The sequence below is a fragment of the Poecilia reticulata genome, linkage group LG18 (assembly GCF_000633615.1).
Source record: "Poecilia reticulata strain Guanapo linkage group LG18, Guppy_female_1.0+MT, whole genome shotgun sequence".
Lineage (NCBI taxonomy): Eukaryota > Metazoa > Chordata > Actinopteri > Cyprinodontiformes > Poeciliidae > Poecilia > Poecilia reticulata.
The window spans coordinates 4,969,525-4,989,912 of record NC_024348.1 but is presented as its reverse complement, the minus strand read 5'-3'; the positions used below and the strand labels follow the sequence as shown (position 1 = coordinate 4,989,912).

The 20,388-nt window shown below is 39.7% G+C and overlaps 3 protein-coding genes across 3 annotated transcripts; 2 read left to right on the top strand and 1 right to left on the bottom strand.

Moving 5' to 3' along the window:
- Positions 1-2,195: 2,195 nt before the first annotated feature.
- grpel1 (GrpE-like 1, mitochondrial) lies at positions 2,196-6,146 on the top strand. Its single transcript, XM_008435095.2, has 4 exons — positions 2,196-2,304; positions 2,937-3,084; positions 3,933-4,014; positions 4,609-6,146. The coding sequence occupies exons 1-4, from the start codon at positions 2,237-2,239 to the stop codon at positions 4,953-4,955; spliced, it is 645 nt and encodes a 214-aa protein (XP_008433317.1). The 5' UTR covers positions 2,196-2,236; the 3' UTR covers positions 4,956-6,146.
- Positions 6,147-10,175: 4,029 nt separating this feature from the next.
- tada2b (transcriptional adaptor 2B) lies at positions 10,176-15,422 on the bottom strand. Its single transcript, XM_008435093.2, has 2 exons — positions 15,134-15,422; positions 10,176-12,907 (listed from the first exon to the last, which is right to left on the bottom strand). Exons 1-2 carry the CDS (start codon positions 15,401-15,403, stop codon positions 11,693-11,695), a joined length of 1,485 nt encoding a protein of 494 aa, XP_008433315.1. The 5' UTR covers positions 15,404-15,422; the 3' UTR covers positions 10,176-11,692.
- A 163-nt stretch (positions 15,423-15,585) lies between these two features.
- Positions 15,586-19,899, top strand: cfap184 (cilia and flagella associated protein 184). Its single transcript, XM_008435094.2, has 3 exons — positions 15,586-16,253; positions 18,551-18,883; positions 18,956-19,899. The coding sequence occupies exons 1-3, from the start codon at positions 15,600-15,602 to the stop codon at positions 19,286-19,288; spliced, it is 1,320 nt and encodes a 439-aa protein (XP_008433316.1). The 5' UTR covers positions 15,586-15,599; the 3' UTR covers positions 19,289-19,899.
- Positions 19,900-20,388: the final 489 nt, after the last annotated feature.

The following is a 20,388-nucleotide window of genomic DNA, read 5'->3' as shown; positions in this document are numbered from 1 at the left end:
ACTTATTACACACGGTTTAAGTTATTTTAAGGTGCAGTCTGAAACGTGATGGTTTACTACGGCCATTGTAAAAACATCATTTCCGCAAAAAACAAACAAGCAAACAAAAAACTCAGATTAGTTTTTAATTACTCTTAATTAATCAGAAATATTCTAGGAAAAATAAAACATGCGGAGTTTCAAAACAATTTTTTTTACATTTTCAGCCTCTATAGGAAAACTTTTTGATGGAGTCAAATAATGTCCCTTTGAAATTAAGTATTTAGCCAACTAAATATTTAGCGTGCCAAGCTAAACATTTAGTTAACTTTCTAAATAGGTAGTATTTAGGCAAAAAAAACCAACTAAATATTCTGTTGTAAACCCAGATATTTAGTTATTAAGCAAAAATATTTAGCTTACTTGCTAAATTATTAGCTAGCAAGTCAAATATTCAGTTAGCTAGATAATTACCTAGCAAGCTAAATATTTAGATCATCTGCTAAATAGAGAGACTTGCAACCGGACAAAGATGGTGGTGTTCGCATCCAGCAGCTCTGCTCTCTGCTTCGGGATTATTCACCACTCTGACTACACAAAAACACAGCATGACTGAGCAGGTGGAGTACCCAGAAGAATATATGGGGAAAAATACTGAAAGGAATGGAGAAAAAGTTAGAGAACACAGAGGGCCAACAACCTGCACGGAACATTCAGAGCATTGTTTTTTTTTTGTTTTCTGTACATGGACAAAAAAGATGCTGCAGCCAGAATCCAGAATGATTTTTGTTTCTAACATGAATCATGTCAGTTTTACAGGAAGGGTTTGAAACTCTTTCTGTTCCTTTAGGGCAGCACTGACAGAAAAAGTGAAAAACACACCAGAGGAGATGTTAAACTTTACAATACTCCAAAGTATTTAGTATTTATACACCAGTTTCATACCAAGAAAGGAAACGACAAAAAAAGCTGTCCGTCTCTGCCGAAGGTCCCATGACAGCACTTTTGTTATATTTTTCATTTATTAGCATGTACAGCTCTCAGCTGGAGGTTTTTCCAGTACAACCTGAGGAGAATTACCTTGAGCCTGGTGCATGTAAATCAGCAAACAAAACAAGCAAAAAGTATGAAAAAGTGAGAAATGGTACCATATCTCTGTATTTACAGAAGATATGCAGGACTTTGGGCGAGGAAAATGCTGACAAGAAGAACTACGGCTAAAAAAGAGGAAAGTTTCCAAAGTCATAGGAGAAAAAAGCTAAGCGTAAATATATAAATATATGTGTAGCTAGAAATAGAACTAATTTACAAAAGTTTTTGCAGCCTTACATTTTTTAAAAATCATTCACAAACTTGACATTTTATTATGATAAAATGTCAAGTAAGAATATTACACATTTTTTTCTAAAAAGGAAAACAAAATGTGTGCCTTGTGTTTGCATTCAGCCTTACCTGAGTTGATACTTTTTACAGGCACCACTTTGCTGCATTTATGAACGCTTTTGTTTTTGATGTTCTACACATTTAGATCAAGTTTTTTTTTCTAGATTCAGATTGGAAGGAGAGAGACTCTACATATCAGTCTTCAAATACAAAAAAAATTCAGTTCAAATCTGTTGCATATTGTAAACACCATTGGTGTTACACAGAAAGAAATAATTAATTGTTCTGTTGTTTAAACACAACATCTTTATGGGCAAAGTTATACCTGACATGTCTTTATTCTCATTTTGACACAAAAACACATGAATGGTGAGAGAATTGAAGTTAATGATAGCCATGGTTATTGATAGCCATGTTTAAAAATGAAGAATAACATTATTGTAAAAGATTATTGTAAAATAAATCATATTTAGGGGGGAAAAAACAATTCTGCACCATTATGATGCAATATTTCCAACAGAAAATGGGCCTCAAAACTATATATATTTTTTTTATTTTCCCAGCTGACGACATCACGCCTACCAAAGAAAGCTCGACTGAAGTGGAAAATCTAATTATAATTTTATAAAATACAAAATAATTCTATTTAATAATCTATAAGACTTAAAAATAACTGCCCTTGGTCACATGTGCAGCCTTCACCTTTGACTCAAACTCAACCACACTTGACTAAGACGTCAAAATGTTACCTACTTCCCATTGGTCAACTGACAGCGAGTTCCTCTTCGTACTCGAATTTGATTGGTTCAAGCCATCACGGTGTCGGAATCAAGCTTACGCAAGTCGTCAGCGTGTGTTTCTGTGCATTTGGAAAATGGCGAGCTGGTGTGTCCGAGCAGTGAGACAGAGCTACTCTGTGTTAGCGTCCCCTGCGCTAAAGAGGTGAGCTGCGTTTTTTTTTTATTATTTAGCTGAGACTTGGGAAGAACCGCAGGGACTCGCTCTGACCTGGAGTTCAACCGCTGGTAGCTCACAGCTCATGGTGGGAACCGGTTAGCACGGTTAGCTTTTCCTGCCTTTTTCAGACTTCTCTGTTGACCTTTACAGGAATAACAACTAACACATTAGATACTTATTTCTACTACATTGGCAGACATGCTGCCACTTTAACGTCTGACTGCCGTATTATCACTGACATTGTTGGCGCAGGAGAATGGTGATGACATAATGTCACTTCCTGAGGTGAAGCTATTTAAAGTGTGTCTGGGACGCCCTCCATCGTGGAGCTTCTGTCTTTGTTAGCTTTACATTGTGTGTTTGTGCTTCGATTTCACGCTACGTTCTCTATCCAGCCTGTTAGGACTTTATGAATGAAGCTAGGCGTCATTATCACGATGCAATCCAATTGGCTGTTGAGAGATGATGACATAAATTGACGAGTGATGCAGTCCTTGTCTACTAGTACGAGGCGGCTAGGTTACTTGCGTAACTTATTTGTCGGTGTGTTTAGTCTGTATTAAGCTGCCTTGATGGAATCAACAGATAAGTGATGTAATTGTTGTCTTCCATTGCAGAGCACCTGTGCAGTTGCTGTGCACTGCCACCCAGCAGAAGAATGGCCCCGGCTCGGAGGAGGAGCCTGAGAAGACGGAGCAGAGCCCAGCAGAAAAGGTTCTTACTGAGGAGAAGGTCCAGCTGGAGGAGCAGCTGAAGGAGATGACGGTAAGAGTCAGCATGTTCATCTACCTATGCGTTTGTCCTGATGGGCATTTGATTAAAAAGCAAATGAGGCGTCGCGTGAGGCGCAGTGGTTGGAGCGGGCATACAGTCCCGAGCTCTGCTTCTTTGTCAGCTCGGTTTCCTTTACAAATTTACGCAAATCCTTGTCGATATTTTGCGAATGTCGAAAAAAAAGCACAATTTCGCAATTGCAGTGTTTCCATTAAATAAGAAATGCAATTAAATCCAGGTATGAATGTGTTTGTTCAGTAATAAGTAATTTAAAAGCACACCACGTCTTCTTCGTCTTTTCCGCCAGTAGTAGCAGCTGGTTGTTCTCATTTTGAAAAAAATGTATGATTTTTTTTTTACCAAATATCTTGATTAATTTTGCAGATTTCCAAGAAAACTATCGGGGTTCTCAGATAGATAGAAGTTGTAAACCTGCGAGAAAAGAAATTACAATTTGTAATCTGTAATTTCCCAGTGGTAATATTGCTAATATTACCACTAGAATGCATGGCTAGATGTCATTATGACGCACACAAACATTCAGATTTGTTTCACCTAAATTTACTATCTTCTGTCACTTTTTGTGGCAAAATTTCTCCTTTTTTTTCTTTAAAATTTCGGAAAATACAATGTTAGAAAATGTCCTGGCTTTAATGTTAGAAATTTATTCCTTCAGTCATGGAATTTCTTTTTCTTTTTGATAGCAGAGAATATCCAAGGTTTTTTTTTTTTCCATTTAATTTTCTAAAAACTTCTGAGTTGTTTTTTGCTTGTTTGTTTTGGTAGAAATGTACTCCCCTGTAGCCAATTGTTCTTTGTCCACTTTGTCTCATTTGCAGGAAAAGTATAAGAGAGCTCTAGCAGATACAGAGAACCTGAGGACCAGGGGTCAACGGATGGTGGAGGACGCCAAGTTATACGGTAAAAACCTCTCCATTTATAGAACAAAGCTGTTTGAAAAACACTGGTTTATGATGTGTTGCAAAGTGGGGGGCCTCCAGAGGGCGCTGGAGGGGCCTCAGAATGTTAGAGAGATGAGAAAAAACCTTTAAAAAAATCCCAAAAACTTTTTAATATTACATTTTTCATCAAACTTGTATTCATTTATAAAAAAATAAATGTGATTTAAATGTTTTTCTCTGAAGTTTGTTTTCTGATTGCCAATCAAATTCATCAACCTGCTTTGCTGATCAAGCTGTCAAGAAATTAAAAAGTTGAGAAGAAAAAAGACCAAAGGAACAGACGAGCAGCAAACCTAAAAAACAGATAAACCAGACATATTTTTTTGCAGTTGCCAATATGAACCACTAGATGTCACAAATGAGCAACAGAAACTCTTTCGTTGTTCTTGAAGTGGCCAGATTGGTTTAGAATGTGTTACATAGTTCTAACAATACACTTAAGGGCCTGTCATTGTCCAATACGTGGTCAGGTTTCTGTAATTTAAGCTTTTAAAAGAATAAATAGTCATATTTCAAAGCCATGAGCTGTTCAAACTTCTTCCATTCTCTCCAGGCATTCAGGGCTTCTGTAAGGACCTTCTGGAGGTGGCTGACATCCTGGAGAAAGCGATGGAGAGTGTCCCGAAAGAGGAGGTGACGAGTCAGAACCCTCACTTGAAGAACCTGTACGACGGCCTGGTGATGACCGAGGTCCAGATCCAGAAGGTTTTCACCAAGCACGGCCTGCTCAAGTTCAACCCCGAGGGCCAGAAGTTCAACCCCTACGAGCACGAGGCGCTCTTCCACGCCCCCGTGGAGGGCAAGGAGCCCGGGACCGTCGCCGTGGTGACCAAAGTGGGCTACAAGCTGCACGGTCGAACCCTGAGGCCGGCATTGGTGGGCGTGGCCAAGGCTTCTTAGGACTGATTGGCTAATAGCGTAACGAAGCGGGGTCAGTGCTGCCAGTGGAAGACAACGGACGCGGTGGACTGCCCAAAGCAAAGTGGTCATTTCCCTCAAAAACTGTCCTCACATTCTGAGACTGGACCAGCAATGCAAACTCTGGGGACAGCGTCCAGCAGTTTTAAACTTCTTCTACCAGTAGACCCCGGCCTGTACAGTAAATATGTTGTCATCATCATTGTGGTTTGCATTTTTTCAGGATCTGTTGGAAACACAAATTTACAAGAAGCTTTCACAGTGTGTAGCAGACCAGCGTCATTAAACCAGAGGTTCTAAATAAAGGCATGTTGGGTCTGAGTTTATACATGACGGGTAGAACCCATGCTGCTGCTGGTGTCATTCCAAACTTCTGTTTCTACGGTTTGTCTTTTAGTGCTTGGAGTTTGAACTGCATCACTGAATTAAAGCTAAAGAGATGTGATGGAAACAGGTGATGAATCCCTGTGCAGTTTCAGTAAAATTAAACTTTTTGTCATCTTAACTTCATAATAATATTGATGTATACCTACAGTGGTGGGCACACTTCTGCTAATGTGCTAATAGCAGAGCTACTTTTCATTTAGCACTTTTGCTAACTTTAAAAACTATTTGGTGCACTTGGTTCCCTTAGCTCAATTTCTCTGGATAACTTCTAAAATGCAATGAGCAAACTTTCAGATAAAAGTTCAACATCTCTGAAGTTTTGGCTATTTACTGATAAAAAAAAATTCAAGTAATTGGACAATTATATTCATGCTCTTATTTTAAAGTGAGTAAAAACTGTTAACGCAGTAATTCTGTTTCCTCGCCTCGCCTTTAAAAAAAATTCCCCAATAACATTATTTCAAGCAAACATACAGAAACAAAATAAAGCACAGTATATATAAATATACAATATATAAAAATAAATATATCTGGAGCATTATAGGAAGTGAATCTGAAAATTAAATTTTTGTTTGAGGGCTGGTTATCCTTTAGGGGCAGATATTTGAATTGAAATTAGCGCAGTAGCATTAGCTTCTGCTAAATAACATGTTGGTGTAGCGCATTAGCAAAGCTAATACTTATGATTAGTGCTTTAGTTAGTGCCCACCTCTGTATATCAGCATGTTGGAATGATCTAACCTTCACCAATATGTCTGCATTGGATTAAAGTAACACTGGAATGTGTGAAGTTTTTTTTATTTTATTTTGACTTTCAGATCCTGAGCCTCGGTACACAAGTGGAAAGTAGCAACAGTAGAAGTTGTGACTCATACAAGTGCACTCCAGTTCAGTTCAACAGTTGTTGATGTACTATAAACACATCTGTAGATCTACTACAGGAGAAAGATCAAAACATGAAAAGGGTTAGTAGTCGATGTCTTGCTAAAATCTACAATGCATTGCTAGCATCAGTATTTAAACCATATCAGCATCATTAAAGAAAATCTTCAAAGTTTGAAAGATTGAATGTTTTGGTGAATAAAAACAATGCAACTAGATCAACTCTCCATTGGGACAGCTTCTTGTTCCTGGTCAGTCGGTCAGGCTCCGCCCTCTGTGTGGCTTTTGTACGCCTGACTCGACTCTGAGCCACACAGAGGTACGGAGGCATAATCATGCCAAACCCAAAAAGAACACTACTTTTGAACCTGGTTGTTTCCACGCTTCAGAGGGAGGAACTTTACAAATAAAACTATTTGTCTGGGTGGAGCAGGACACATACACTACAAATGAGGAGGAAAGGGCATGGTTAGTTTAGCCTTAGCAAAAAAAAAGAAAAAAAGATGAACATTAGTGCATTCTCATGCATTACAACTTCATTATGTATTTTGATACTTTAAGTCAAGTGTATTTAAATAGAACATTTAAGCAACAAAGCACTTCGGATTGCTTTATACCATAAAAGTGGTACAGTAACCAATTATGAAGCATTACATTTTGTCAAATGCCCTCATCCAAATTGCTAAGTAAATACACAAATATCATTGATCAAGTATGTTGATAAATACTCTGTTTTCTGGGAGTTTGTTTTTGAATGCTGCAGATAAACCCACCTTGACTTATGCTGCTGGAAAATTATATTTACAGCACGTAGATGACAACTAACTGTCACTATGGCGACGTAGTGCCCACTCCCACAACATGACTTTAGTTTGCTTTTCACCTACGATCAAGTTAAAAATAAATACTTTTAAATAAATAAATAGATCTTTTTTCTTTATTGATTTTGGAAGCGATTAATAAAAAAAAAAGGTTTCTAAATTTAAATGTTTTACTTTTGTATTTAAGATTATACGACTGCAGTAAAAGTTTTTTTGTTTGTATTTATTTATCTTTTCCAGGGTTGCCAATAATCACATAGGGCGCTGTATGGGATTCAAGTGTCTGTCTTAAAGGCCACGTTAGTATAAACAAGCATCAATCAAATCAAATTAAATCAAATCAAATAATCAATAATTACCCCAAAAAGTACTTCCCCCTCTCTTTTATGTTGTATTATCCTTCAAACATTATCCACATTAGCTGTCCACCATCTGTAAAACTCATGGCTTCAAGCCACATGCCTTATTGAAATAATATAATACAATTTTTGTATTAAACTCTTAAACTTGACTGCACAGCTGCACTTGCAAACATTTTAACCATGGAACTTTTTGCTGTTTCTTGCGGTCGTACCTACATGGAGTTAACCCCCAATGCAAACTGGGTCCACTGGCAAACTGTACACGCTAGCATCCGTTGGCAATAAACAATAAAATAAGCTTGGTTAATAATTTACCATGCATACCGAGGTCAACATCTCAGTCGGAAATCAGACCGACTCAAAGACGAGGCAAAAATACTAATTATGAAGCACTTGCACATGAGAATTGTGAGGAATGGTCCACATGCCACACCACTTTTTTAAAAATCTTATCAGAATCCCAAGAAAACAATGGCAATGATGGAAACTGTAGGATCGTTTAGTACTTCTGAAATCAAGCCTCAGTGGTGACCGAGATACGCTTCAAATTATTGTCCCCTTTGGAATTTCAAACACACCCCAGCTTCATCTTCCTCACAGCTGGCGTTACAGCGTCTCCCAGGGTTTCCTGATACTTGATTGAATTCATCTTGTTCTCCATAAGTCAGTTTTCCAGAGCCGAAGGAACGGCGCCACCATTCTTCACTGTGCTCACTGTGTTCTTTTCCTCCTCCAGTAATGCAGTTGACATGCCCCGAAAGAACATCTTGTGCATATTTAAATAGCTGTAAGCAAATCAGAGTGGATGTTCTGGTACTTTTGAGTCAGAAGTAATGAACGATTTGGAGCTTAAGGTCTGAGCGTCTTCCATCACTTCCTCTTTCTGCCACCAGGTGGTACCCACAGAATCTGAATCCGATTTCTTTCTTCGTGAAGGAAAACATTGTGACCAAAGGAACCTCATCGACATGCAGATCTCATTCACTTCCTGTTTAACCCTTCTCTCTGTGTGCCTCAACAGCGTCAACATTAGATCTACTCTATGAAAGGAGACGAGAAAATATCTCTAAATATTAAATTAATTAGCATCGGAGAAGCAAAACAGAAGCTCTGTGATTCGAGACCAGTAGATGGAACACGAAGAAAGAAAAAGAAGAATCATTCTTTTTGTCAAAAATCTGTTTTTAATACAAAACCTATAAAAATTTGCACAACACAAAATACTGTACATTACGTATTTCTTATCTTACAAATTATTTACATTTGGTTCAAATAAGTAAGCAAAAACACCCTCTTTTTACGACTTGTTCTAAAAAGTCCTGACCGAAAGCTGAAAAAATAAAAAATCAAACAGCTTCAATTTCAAGCTTTCAGTCATCAGCTGGAAATAAACGCCACCACCGAGTGTTCAAAACATAAAACATTTATGCTATATTTAGATTTTTCAACCTCCAACCAGTGTTTCTTTTAAGTCCAACACCGTTTCTGGACTCGTATAAACGAGGACAGAAGGTCTCACTGGTCTCAGTGTTTGTCTGGAAAAGATAAAAGACCCACACCCATTAGCCTGTGTGAAAGATACGCTTCAGGTCATCTGAAGACTTCAATTAGCAAATTTGCCCATACGAGACGATAAAAACTTTGGTTAGGATCTTATTTTGAACACTTCACATCTCCTTTCAACAGAAATACATTCACTACTTGGACACATTGATTGTTGTATCACAAGAACGTCTACAGCCTCATTACATCCAGGGGATATGCTCAAAAGTGATAACAAATAACCCCCAACCCTCCTTTGCTGCCCAGAGCAACCATTAACAACAAATGCAAATAGATGTTCCAGGATCAACTCACATTTTCTTCATTTCTTTTTAACAACTGCTGGATAAACCAAGAAACATATCCAAGTAAGATGGAGTCAGTTTAGCTCTAAAGTAGAATTAAACAAACAAGAAAAACCAACGTAAGAGCAGTGATGAGGAAATAAAGTATCTGGTAATGCTGTTCAGGTTCTGACCTCAGAATGAGAGACTTTGGGAGAAGGGAACACATGGTTTTGATGCACAACCTGAGAGGCAGAGGATCTTTCTCAGGGTTTAGAGAACTAGTACATTATTCTTTTTATACCCTTATGGGAGGCTGTAGTAGAAAGAATATCTAAGATGCAATGCATTCATGAAAGGCTTTAGAGCTAAATTAACCAATTACTCCTAGTACAGATAAATAGCCCTCATGGTAAGTATAAGTAAAAAAAATAATAATAATAATTTAAATGATTTATTCAGAGGAGAAAGTTCCCAACCGGTTGCCACCAGAAAAACAAAAAAAACTTTTCTTCTGTCCTAATATCACCAACATAAACTTGGGGAATTTGCTCAAATTGTGTTCTTTGGTCAGACTCAGAACTGTTTTGACAAATTAAAAACTCCGGGCAGCTTTGGCAGGAAACGAGGGACGACGATGTTAAGAACGGTTGCGGTTCTTGGAAGGCCCACCGTGGGCCTTCCAAAGATCCAGGGAACCTTGTCAGAAAAGGTAACTTTCAATAAAATTATGCCAGTAAAAGGAGAAGGTGTGACGTTTAACCAGACATTGACACCCAAGATCAATGTTCTTTATTGGCCGTCTAAGTTTCTACAGAATATCTAGGAAATAGCTGATTTAGTCAAAGATCCCTCTCCGTCTCTTCTCCATCCTTGTGAGTTGTCTTAGGAAATATAGCTCTGTCCTGCTGGGAACGGGGTCTGTATGAAGTACTGACAACAGGGATACCAGTAAGTTTGGCTCTGTGATGCTACAGGATATTTACATGTCTTTATCAGGAGGCCAAGAAGTCTTTTAGCTTCTGTCTTTGTAAAGTTCAATAACACTCAGGTGAAACTGCTACAGAAAATTTAGCAGGTTATAAAATGTGTTTACACTTATGCCTCACTTTGATTAAGCAGTATGACATGAGTCAGTTCACTACTTTGTTTCTATTGTAAAAATGACTCATACAACTGACATGAACCACACCGTTCCTGGGCCCCGTTCGGTTGGAGGTCAACAGGAGAACGGTATGGTACGGTTAAGGTGGAGCTATTACTGTCACACAACACACTCTACTCATTGGAGGAAATAAGACATTATTGCTTGCATCAAGGACGATACACACTAAACCGCCAAGTTTGTCGTCACATTAGTATGTCGCAACGCCAGGTGTTTGGGTTTAACCCGGCCTACCTAGTTAGACTCCAATTGGCGGTGGAAATGTTTCCGGAATAGGCCAGTCCATAAACTAGCATAATGAACCGTTCCGTACCACTCATCGGAATCAAGGCAAGGCTTTTCTCTGACCTAGGTTTTAGGCACTTTTGTATTTTAACAACCCTAATGGTAGCGTGAGAACTATTTCTGGGGAACCTTTTAGCGTTTGTAACAGTTTTAATCACAACAGTGTCCACTCTTGACAAAGGCAAATAAAATTCACGAACCAGACGTCGGCGGGTTTGAGTTAAACACGACTTGGCATCCTACTTTTTCCCCATTTTTAACATACTATTCTTATCAAAATACTTTCAATCTGCCGGTTATTAATTCAGCTAGAACTTCAATGAACATTGGCAGTGTCCGCTATTGGACAACACTCAACTTTAAGCTTCTCTTTTGGTGCTTGCAATAAATTTTTCTTTAGTCTACTGACAATTCATTACCCCTTTAGTGCTAATGTAGCATTGACAAAACAATGTGACGGTACCAGTGCATGAAACTGAACGGAATTCTGTAAATCGGTTCAACTATATAGTGAAAACAAAAAGGTCATCACAAAGGCTCCTCAGCAAACACGTGGTTTCAAACACCAGATGAGTGGAACACCCTTATTTTTCAGTATGAAATAGGTTCCACTCGTTCGTTCTTTCACCTTTACAATGATGCTTAGGAGTGACACTTGAGATAAACAAATCCCAAAATGCAAAATACCATAATTTATTCATCAAGAATTGTAGCGGGAAGCACACAATAGTAAACTCAAAAGGTGCTGGACATCTTCAGCCCAGCATCTTTTTTTTTTTTTTTTATACTTTTCTTCCTAGGCCTTGTATGAAAATATAGTTATTATTCCAGTGGGGCATATTTTCTATTTGAATTGTACATATTTGCAAAGTGAAAAAAGAACTAGAAAAAGTAGTCGGTGAGAGGCAGTAGTTCCATCCGGCCTCCAGAGCGTGAAGCTAGTCAGCTACTGGCGATCGTCGGCTTGTGATCACCGACCGGAGACGGATCGCTACAAAGCATCTCTGGATATCCAGCCGCTCTCTGTGAGGAAGGTGAGAATGCGCTTCTTGAGAACCTTGTCCAGGTAGCCGGGCAGTCGGCTTTTTGCCGGGATGCCCTGCCTTTTCTGCAGGTGGTCTTTGATGATGATGGTTTTGACAGTCAGGTAGCGTGTTGGACTCAGGTTAAGAGAGTTGCACAGCACCTTCTCCCGATCTGACAGCAACTCAAACCCAGTCAAGTTCTCGATGGCGGCAAACTCTCCATCTTTGCTCTCTTCCTTAATCCCGCCCCCAACCCCGAGCCCCACCGTGACACCACCTCCACCGCCTGCCCCGCCGCCGCCAAGTCCCAACCCAGAGCCGAGCCCGGCCCCTCCCGACCCGCCGCGTTTGGAGGCCACCACGTTTTTGTTCTCCTTGCGCTTCTCCCGTTTGTGACGGGCGGCTTCGTACTCGGCGGACTCCTCCAGGCGCGTGATGCCGTTGCGGCGGTAGCGTTGCAACTCGCGCACCTTGGCCCTCAGCACCCGTTCCTTGTGCATATTCTCAAAAAACTCCTCAAACTCCCGATGAGCCATGAACTGGCAGAGCGCCCGTAGCCTCACTCGCTGCTCTTTCTCCTCCTTGGTGATCTTTCTTTTAGGTGTGCTCGGAATGGGGACGGACCCCGTCGCCGTCGTGGAAGCCGGTCCGACTGCGGCGCTGCATGCTCCCGATCCACCCGTAGGGACAGAACCGCCTATGACCTGCAACCCACCAGGCTTCTCTTTCTCCTTGTCTTTCTTATCTCTGCCAAGGAACCCAGGCACCAAGTTGTAGTCACGGGCAATGTTCTTGCGCCGCTGCCTCTCCCTCAGCTTGCGTACATACATGTCTACGTGGGCCCGTTTCAGTTCGATCTCCACATCCTCGTCGTCGTAGTTAACCGACAGCCCGCTGATGAGCTTCTCCGCATCCTGGTCGTACTCGATTTCGTAGTCGTCACGCAGAGGCATGTATCCGAGCTGCTGCTGCTCAGCCAGGCTTATGTCCAACGGGGGCAACGGGGTGGTGAGGCTGGGTGATAGGGGGCCCCCGCTTGGGCAAGTGTGGTCAGTTACTCTGTTGGGAATACTGTCGGGGATGCAGGCTTTACCAAGGTTACCGTGAATGTACATGGTGACGTAATGCTCCATGACTTCCTGCGGCGTTCGGGACGGTCCGACGTGTGCGGCCATGTCCTCCTTCAGGAGAGAGATGCACATTTGTATTTGTGTAAGCACACACACATGCAAAAAGGAATATATCAATGGATACATTTATATATCTGTTGATATAATACAAATCGTAATATTGGGTTGTATGTTTGGCTAGGTGAAAAATCCGCACTTTTTTTTTCTTACAACCAATTGACAAAAAAATACTTCATTAAAAAGATTACTTAAATTTGGAAATGCTATGAATATACTGCTTGAAAACATTTAAAAACTGCTAAATCTAACATTTTCTTTAATTACTTTTACATTTTAAAACATGGATAAATTTGTTCAGTATTTTAGTAATTTTGGTCAAAGTTATTAAGAGGATGATCTGAATAATGACAAGCTGCAGAATAGTGTGAACATGTATTGCATCATATTGTTATTTGTTTATTGTGATACATTTCTAATTATAATAGATTTGATTTATTGTCACAATATCATAAATTACTGACGTTAAAAATAACATTGTATTGTCGGGGTCGTTTCTCCACTGTTTGTTAAACGAAATTATCAATAAATATGAAAATATGATTAAATGCAGTTACTGTGTAGTTTAATAATACAAATCAGATTTCTTTATCTGACTGGTGTCCCAAAGAAGCATATTACACATGTATATGTTATTGTAGAGCAGTATTTGTGTTTGTTGCGACAGTCACTTTCATACAGTTACCTAAAAAAATAAGTAATTAATAGTTCTTATCGTCACATATTAAAGGATTTTTTAATGTCATACCACCTTTGCTTGTTTGTGGTACGAAAATCGGGACTCAGGTCCCAGATTAGGAAATTTCATTCAGAAATTTAAAAAAATAAAAAAATTTATGGGATATATAGATTTTTTTTAAGTGTGTGTGTACATTTATGAGATGCAGCTGAATTAGCATTAATCAGATAATTTAATATTCCTTAAATGATTCATTCTGAAAGACTTTTGTTAAACAACGTTGTTTCCTTGTTTTTGTTTTTTCTTTTTGACCGATGCAATGTAGGAATAGAAACAATGCAGTAAAAGCAAAAACAACGCCGTTGCTGTGGTCATTTATCACAATCAACACTCACTGGTAGTGTTGCGCCTCAGCGAAACACACCAACAGACCCGATTCATGAATAGTTTCTTCAGAAGCAGCAATGCATTAAAATGGAAAAATAATTCAAATAAATCATGCAAGTTTTTCATATGCATCACATGCAGCTGATGTATTCTCATCTTCGACTTCGGTGACAGATCTGCACTCGCTTTCAAGTGGTTCTACTTCAAAATCCAAACTATTCAAAGCGATCAAACTTCAACTTATTTACTTCTATATAGATAAAATCCAGCTTCCAATATGTGAAGCGTATTCTATTCTAATTTTTATTTTTTTTATTTTTATTTTTACAAATATTAAATAGTGTCTGTTCAGTTGGCTGATCCAATTTAGCTTCCATCTTTTGCAGTTTCCTTACTTGACCATGTAAGGTTGTCAAAATGCCAAACACATTACGATCATGTTTTGTTTGGCATAAAGAAAGTGTCACACACTACGATAAGAAATCTAGAATCTATACAGAGAGATCAAAGTCATGTTTTACTGTCTATAGTAATGCAGATTTTACATCAGAATGAGCCGATCAAAGCAGAAATCTATTTAAATTCAGCTTACTGTGGGACTTCATGTGATCATATCAGGCTAAAACTGACAAATCAGTGTTCAATCAGAAAAACATTGACAAATTAATAAGCTATCTGCATATTCATCACAATACTATGCATGGCAGAAAACTGACACTGTTCATATAACTTTATAAACACCATCCTTCTACTGAAACATGGTGGTGGTATTTATAAAGCAGGGACAGGAAAGATGGCGAGAATTTGGTCAAATAAAACATAATTAATTTGTAAGAAAATATCTAACTGTTCTGAATACCATGAAAGTACCTCCGAAATCTATAAAGCCTGGAATCAGAACACTGCCAAACTTTTAAAATGAGGTCAAACATTACTAATGAAGCATTTCCAATTCTGTCTGTTCTTTTAATTCTCAATGACATTGTTAAGGTTTCGTAAAGTTTAACAACAGTCTATGTTTACTTAAAAGTTGACATATTTCGTCGCTAAAACCGGTGGACATGTTGTATTCATGCCATTAGCCGCTGCCTGGTGGTGTTTCTATGCTATTTAAATCCAAACTTATGTCATTAAATGATAACAAAGTGATGTACCCAGTTTCCAAAGCCGTACTGTTCGATGGCATCGAGCAGCGACTGCTCTTCCCTGCTAGTCCATCCTCCCTCTGCCTCTGGACCCCACAGTGAGAACAGCCCGCCGTCGACCTGCTGGTAGCCGTGCCATCTACGATGGTTGCCGATTTCGGCGCCCGCCGAGAAGCACTCTGGGCACAGCTCGATATCTGGGCAGTCGGTGCAGCGAAGCCGCAAGTTGGTGACATCTGCGAGGCAGTTAACGCAGTACTTCTTCCCCAGGTCCGCCATCTTGCCTGGCTGCTGCTTCTTGTTGTAGGAGGCTCCACTCGGCGCCTGCGCGCAACGAGCCTCACAGCTCGAGCCACTCGCACACTCCTCTTGTTAATATTCATTGGAAAGCGTCAGAACGCCTCTGATTGGCTACTGAACTCAGTATCCAGGACAACGCAAACCAAACGAAAAGTGTCACCGACTACAGAACTGCATGAGCCTTTTAGTTTTAGGCAAATCAAACAATTCTTTAGCGAATTTAAAACTTAAAATGGAGAAAGAGAATGAAGAAAAGAAGGAATTTGATAAAATAGTATTCTCAGATCATGACGAAGAACTTTATAGCAGCAGGGAAGCCAAAACAGACCCCTCTATTGAAGAACCAGCCACCTGTGGGTCAGAACACACAACCGCTCTCAAAACCAACTCTGTGCACGCGCTGTCACATGGTCAGAGTGTTGTTTTTGAGACTGAAAGGAGCAACAGTGGTCGATATTTGGGGTTAAACCTCGACACCCCAAAGACAGAGAGCCCCACGCAGGAGGGAGACGGTTCTACTACTGCTGCCGAAGGTACAGACGACAAAAAAGACCAATACGAAGATTCCCTCCAAGAGCTGAGCACACAGAGAGACGAGGCCCGCCGACTAAACAGGCAGCTGCAGATGAAGCTGGCTCAATACTTCCACAACACAGCCATTGATGGGGGCCAGCTGGGGAGAGGCAGGCCTGAGGAGGAGCAGCTGCGGGAGTATGAGCGGTCCGTCCAGGTCCTGTCTGAGCTGAAGCAGCGGCTCAGCACTGCTTCACAGACGGCCCAGCAGCAGGCGGAGGAGCTCAGGTCACAGGCCCGCGACAAGCTGGCCAAGGTTGGTGTCTGGGCTACAAAAGTGTGTGAAAAAAATAATAAACCCCTGCTGTTAAGTCACAAGTTCACTGTTTAACCACAATTTGATGGTTAAGTTCATTTTCATCCAGATTTGGTTACATACGGATATAAACAAGAAATCAACTGCCTGACAACACAAAGTAGGCTAAAAAGCAACAAATTGTGGCAGTACTTGTATTTATTGGAGCGTTCCTTCCTACAGGTCAACACCTCTCCTCCTGACCAGAAAAAACACAAAGGGAGGAGCTTTTTGAACACTGCAAATTCACCCAAATGCTGAACATTATTTATTTATTTATTCCTTCATGTCCTGGTTGCTTCGTTATTTGCACTATTTGCTATTTTTTTAAAATGTTGTACTTTCTTGCACAAAGACAGTAATTCTGATTGTGGTAGCAGTCAGTCTTTCAACAAACTTGAAGAGACCTCTGACTAAATACTGCTGTCACATTCCTCAAAGAAAAAGAAAAAAAACAACAACTTTTTGGACAAAGTTACTTAAACTGATGAGACAAAAGTGGATTTTTTTGGAAAATGTTCATCCTGTTACATGTAGTGCAAAACTGCATTTCAGTAAATTACAAAACATTATTTAAACATGGCAGACGACGGTAGACTGCGTGGCCGCCTTAGGATTTTTCTTTGTTCTTTTTTTCCCTCCATTGCTTTTGATTAGTTATCAGTTGATATGCTTTTATGTTATTTCTATTTCATTTAGACTCTTTTAAATGACTTGTTTTATTTTGTTTTGGATTACCGGTGCTGGCTAACAACTAATGGTGCCATCCAGGACATGTTACTGTGGAATATTGTCTGGAAATTGAGCTCTTAAGTGTTTTAGGCCTTAGGCACTCAAAGCTGTCTAGGTGCGTACATTTATAGTCAACCCTAGCAAAGATAGGCTGAAAGGCCTTGAGTGCCAATCAGCTTTGAAGTAATGACGACTTTTTGCACATCTTTACCAGAACTGCAGACATTTCTGGGTCCCTCTGATTAGAAGAGCCCAGTGGTTCTTCCCAAGTGTTGAGCAGGTGCAGATTTATCTCTGCCAGAGAGGCAGAGGAGGCGACAGCAGCTACAAAGGCTGCATTGTTGCTCAAACTCAGCTGTTTCCCCACAGCTGAAGACTTTAATGAAAACTAGCAGCTATATATTTTAGATAGATAGAACATGTGGCTGATGGGTGAATATGTGCAGAAAGTCATTTTATTGCATAGGGGAGTTCAATGTTATTTAATAAATTAGAATTATTTTTGTTGTCTGTTGTGAAGTTTGCATAAGAATATGAGGAAACTAGCTTCATGTTGCTGTTATGTGTTGAATTTTTCAATTTTCTTGTAATTCTGGCAGGAAGGAAACAACAGAAGGTAGAACAGAGGAGAGAAGGAAAGACAACAGAAAGAGGAGGAGAGGACATAAAGAACAGGGTATTACAGTAAATGTTTAAGAAAAAGAATACAGTTAAAAGCTCATATAACCATACTGACATATATATCTGAGTGTTTTTACACGTCATACTTGTGAGAGCTTTAGTTCCTATATTCTAGTTTTTATTTGCCAGAAAATATGTATTTTTCTTAGAATATTTCAGTTTTTTCCTGTATTCTGATGAACTTCACAGTCATGATGGAGCAGGTCAGCTGACTCACTCGAGAATTTAAACAAATCTAAACAGAACTTCAAGTTTGATTCAGTAACGAACCAAATGATGTTTAATGTCTGAATGTGTAGGATCTGCTGCCATCTAGTGGCACAAACTGTAATACGAAGCAGTCCTGTGACATTTTGAGCTACATCTTAAAAAATGAATCGTGAGGAGATTAAAAATATTTTGTCACTCTTTTGATAAATTATATATTAAATCGATTCATTACACATGCAGTGAAATATTTCAACCCTCTGCTTTTTGTAATTTCAATGACTGTGGCCTACAGATGAAAATCACAAATTCAATGTCTAAAACTTTTTGGAAACTGATGGCTATACGGCCCAGTTTTAAGGCATTAAATTAGGAAGTGAAATTGATTTGAAGTCATATTTGACATATGCACCATTTTTATAACAACTGAAGGTTACATTGTTATTTGATTGTGCTATAAAATGTCACTATATGCCTGGAAAATATTCATTCATTTATTTCAAACATGTTTTCAAAAGCAAGAAAACAAAGCAATCAGTAGGACAAGAGAAAAAACATGCAAAAATAATGAGCTTACCACTGATTTTACAATGAGGAAACGTTTTATTTTATGAATACGTCTTGTGTGACACATTTAGGTGGAGGCAGAGTGGGAGGCGTTCCTGGCGCTGAAGCGGGATGCTGCGTTGGTGGCGCTGAGCCCCCGCCTGGGGTCGGACCTGGCCCGGTCCAAAGTGCAGGCGGTGCTGACAGCAGAGCAGCTCCGGCAGAACCAACTGACCAGGCTGCGTCTGAAGCACTTCTCGCTGAGGTCCAGGATCCAGAGGCTGGAGGCGGAGCTCCGTGGCCAGCACCCCCAGCGGGTCCAGTTGGAGGAGCTGCAGGCCAGCATGCTGGAGAGGAAGAAACAGGCGGGAAGGGAAAGAGAAGAATCCCTAAAGCTGCAGAGGAGGATCAGCAGCAGCCTGGAGGTGAGCTGACCGGTCCAACAATGTGTCACAGCGTTAACCGCTTAACCAGCGCTGACTCGTTGCGCCCGTCAGGTCCTGTCAAACGTCAGAGAGAAGCTGCTCTGGAGCCAGGTGGAGGTCCGGGCCAAGCGACAGCAGCTGGCTGAGGTGGAGGTCCTGGTGGCGGAGAGGAGGGACGTCCTGACCCAAACCAGGCTGGAGCGGAACCGCCTGCAGAGAGCCAACGGCAGAATGAACCAGCGCCGTGGGCTGCTGGGGGACTGTGACCTGCTGCTGGACTTGGAGCAGACACTGGACGCCTCACAGCTTTTAGAGAAACATCTGGAGGAGCTGAGGCTCAGGAAGGCTGAGGTTACCTCCAGGTGTGGGGCGGGGAGGGGAAAACCACAGTCATTTCATTTCTAAGCTTTTTTTTTTTTAACCTTTTTCTTTGTTATTCCCTTTTTGCTTCCTTCATTCCTTTCTTTTACTACCCATCATCTTCTTTCCTTTTTCCTCATGTAGTTTTAAGATCTGGACAATATGGCTGAAAAATGCATCACAATATAAGCGTTTCATGTCAGTTGATATCAATGATTATTAGTTTTTTTATTTTAAATATCTGAAAAACTCTAAACGTTCCTGTTTCATCCACAGTTTTCACTTCATTCTGTAGTTTTGTTTTGTTTTTTTAAGCAGTAATGAGTGACTGTGGCAAAACCTGAAACTGCTGCTGACAAGTTACTGGCAGGTAACCAACGAGCAAGTTGGTTACCTGAAGCCACCAACCCTCCTTAGCCAGGCAAAGCCTTTCCTCTGCCTATATCCCCCAGAATGCTGTGCGGTGTTGGATTGGAGTTCAGTGAATATTCTATCAGATGTGTTATCTCTTGATATTGATCACATGTCTATTGCAATATATGTTGTTGACGATGTATATTGTTTAGCTGTTTTTTTAATCCCTTGTCCTTACTTTTTTTTCTTTTTTCTCTACTACCATTTGCCATTTCTTTTTCCTCTCTATGTGTAGTTTTTGTTTTTACTGTATGTCTAATTTGTATGTAAGAAATTGTATAAATGTTTGTATTTTGTGTTTATTTTATGGAACTATGGATGAAAATTTAAATTTTGCTAAAACACGCAGTGTTGGTATTATTACAACATTGCATGTTCATTAATATGAACTGTCACATTTAAATAAAATCAATCAGTAGGCGCCTTTTAATGTACATCACTTATAAAATGAGAACACATAGTGTTTTGCTCAGTCTATTGAAGACATAGTTAGAAGTAAAAGTAGAAATATTTAAATGGTTCAATAAAGAAATCATTGGACTTAAAATACAAAAGTAATTTTAAAAAATGAGATCTTAACATTGTTTTATGATTTTATTGACCTTTGATGTATTAGTTTTACATCAGAAAACATAGTGAAACACATAATACAATCTTAGCTTTATACATTTTTATATATATACAGTTTGTCACTGAAGTCCAAGATCCCATATACAAGAGAGCCTGGTTCA

Coding starts and splice junctions, on each gene's coding strand:
- grpel1 (XM_008435095.2), top strand. CDS start 2,237: ATGGCGAGCTGGTGTGTCCGAGCAGTGAGACAGAGCTACTCTGTGTTA. Junction 2,305..2,936: donor GCGTCCCCTGCGCTAAAGAG/GTGAGCTGCGTT, acceptor CTTCCATTGCAG/AGCACCTGTGCAGTTGCTGT. Junction 4,015..4,608: donor GGAGGACGCCAAGTTATACG/GTAAAAACCTCT, acceptor CATTCTCTCCAG/GCATTCAGGGCTTCTGTAAG.
- tada2b (XM_008435093.2), bottom strand. CDS start 15,403: ATGGCGGACCTGGGGAAGAAGTACTGCGTTAACTGCCTCGCAGATGTC. Junction 12,908..15,133: donor AGTACGGCTTTGGAAACTGG/GTACATCACTTT, acceptor TCTCTCCTGAAG/GAGGACATGGCCGCACACGT.
- cfap184 (XM_008435094.2), top strand. CDS start 15,600: ATGAGCCTTTTAGTTTTAGGCAAATCAAACAATTCTTTAGCGAATTTA. Junction 16,254..18,550: donor CCCGCGACAAGCTGGCCAAG/GTTGGTGTCTGG, acceptor TGACACATTTAG/GTGGAGGCAGAGTGGGAGGC. Junction 18,884..18,955: donor GGATCAGCAGCAGCCTGGAG/GTGAGCTGACCG, acceptor TGCGCCCGTCAG/GTCCTGTCAAACGTCAGAGA.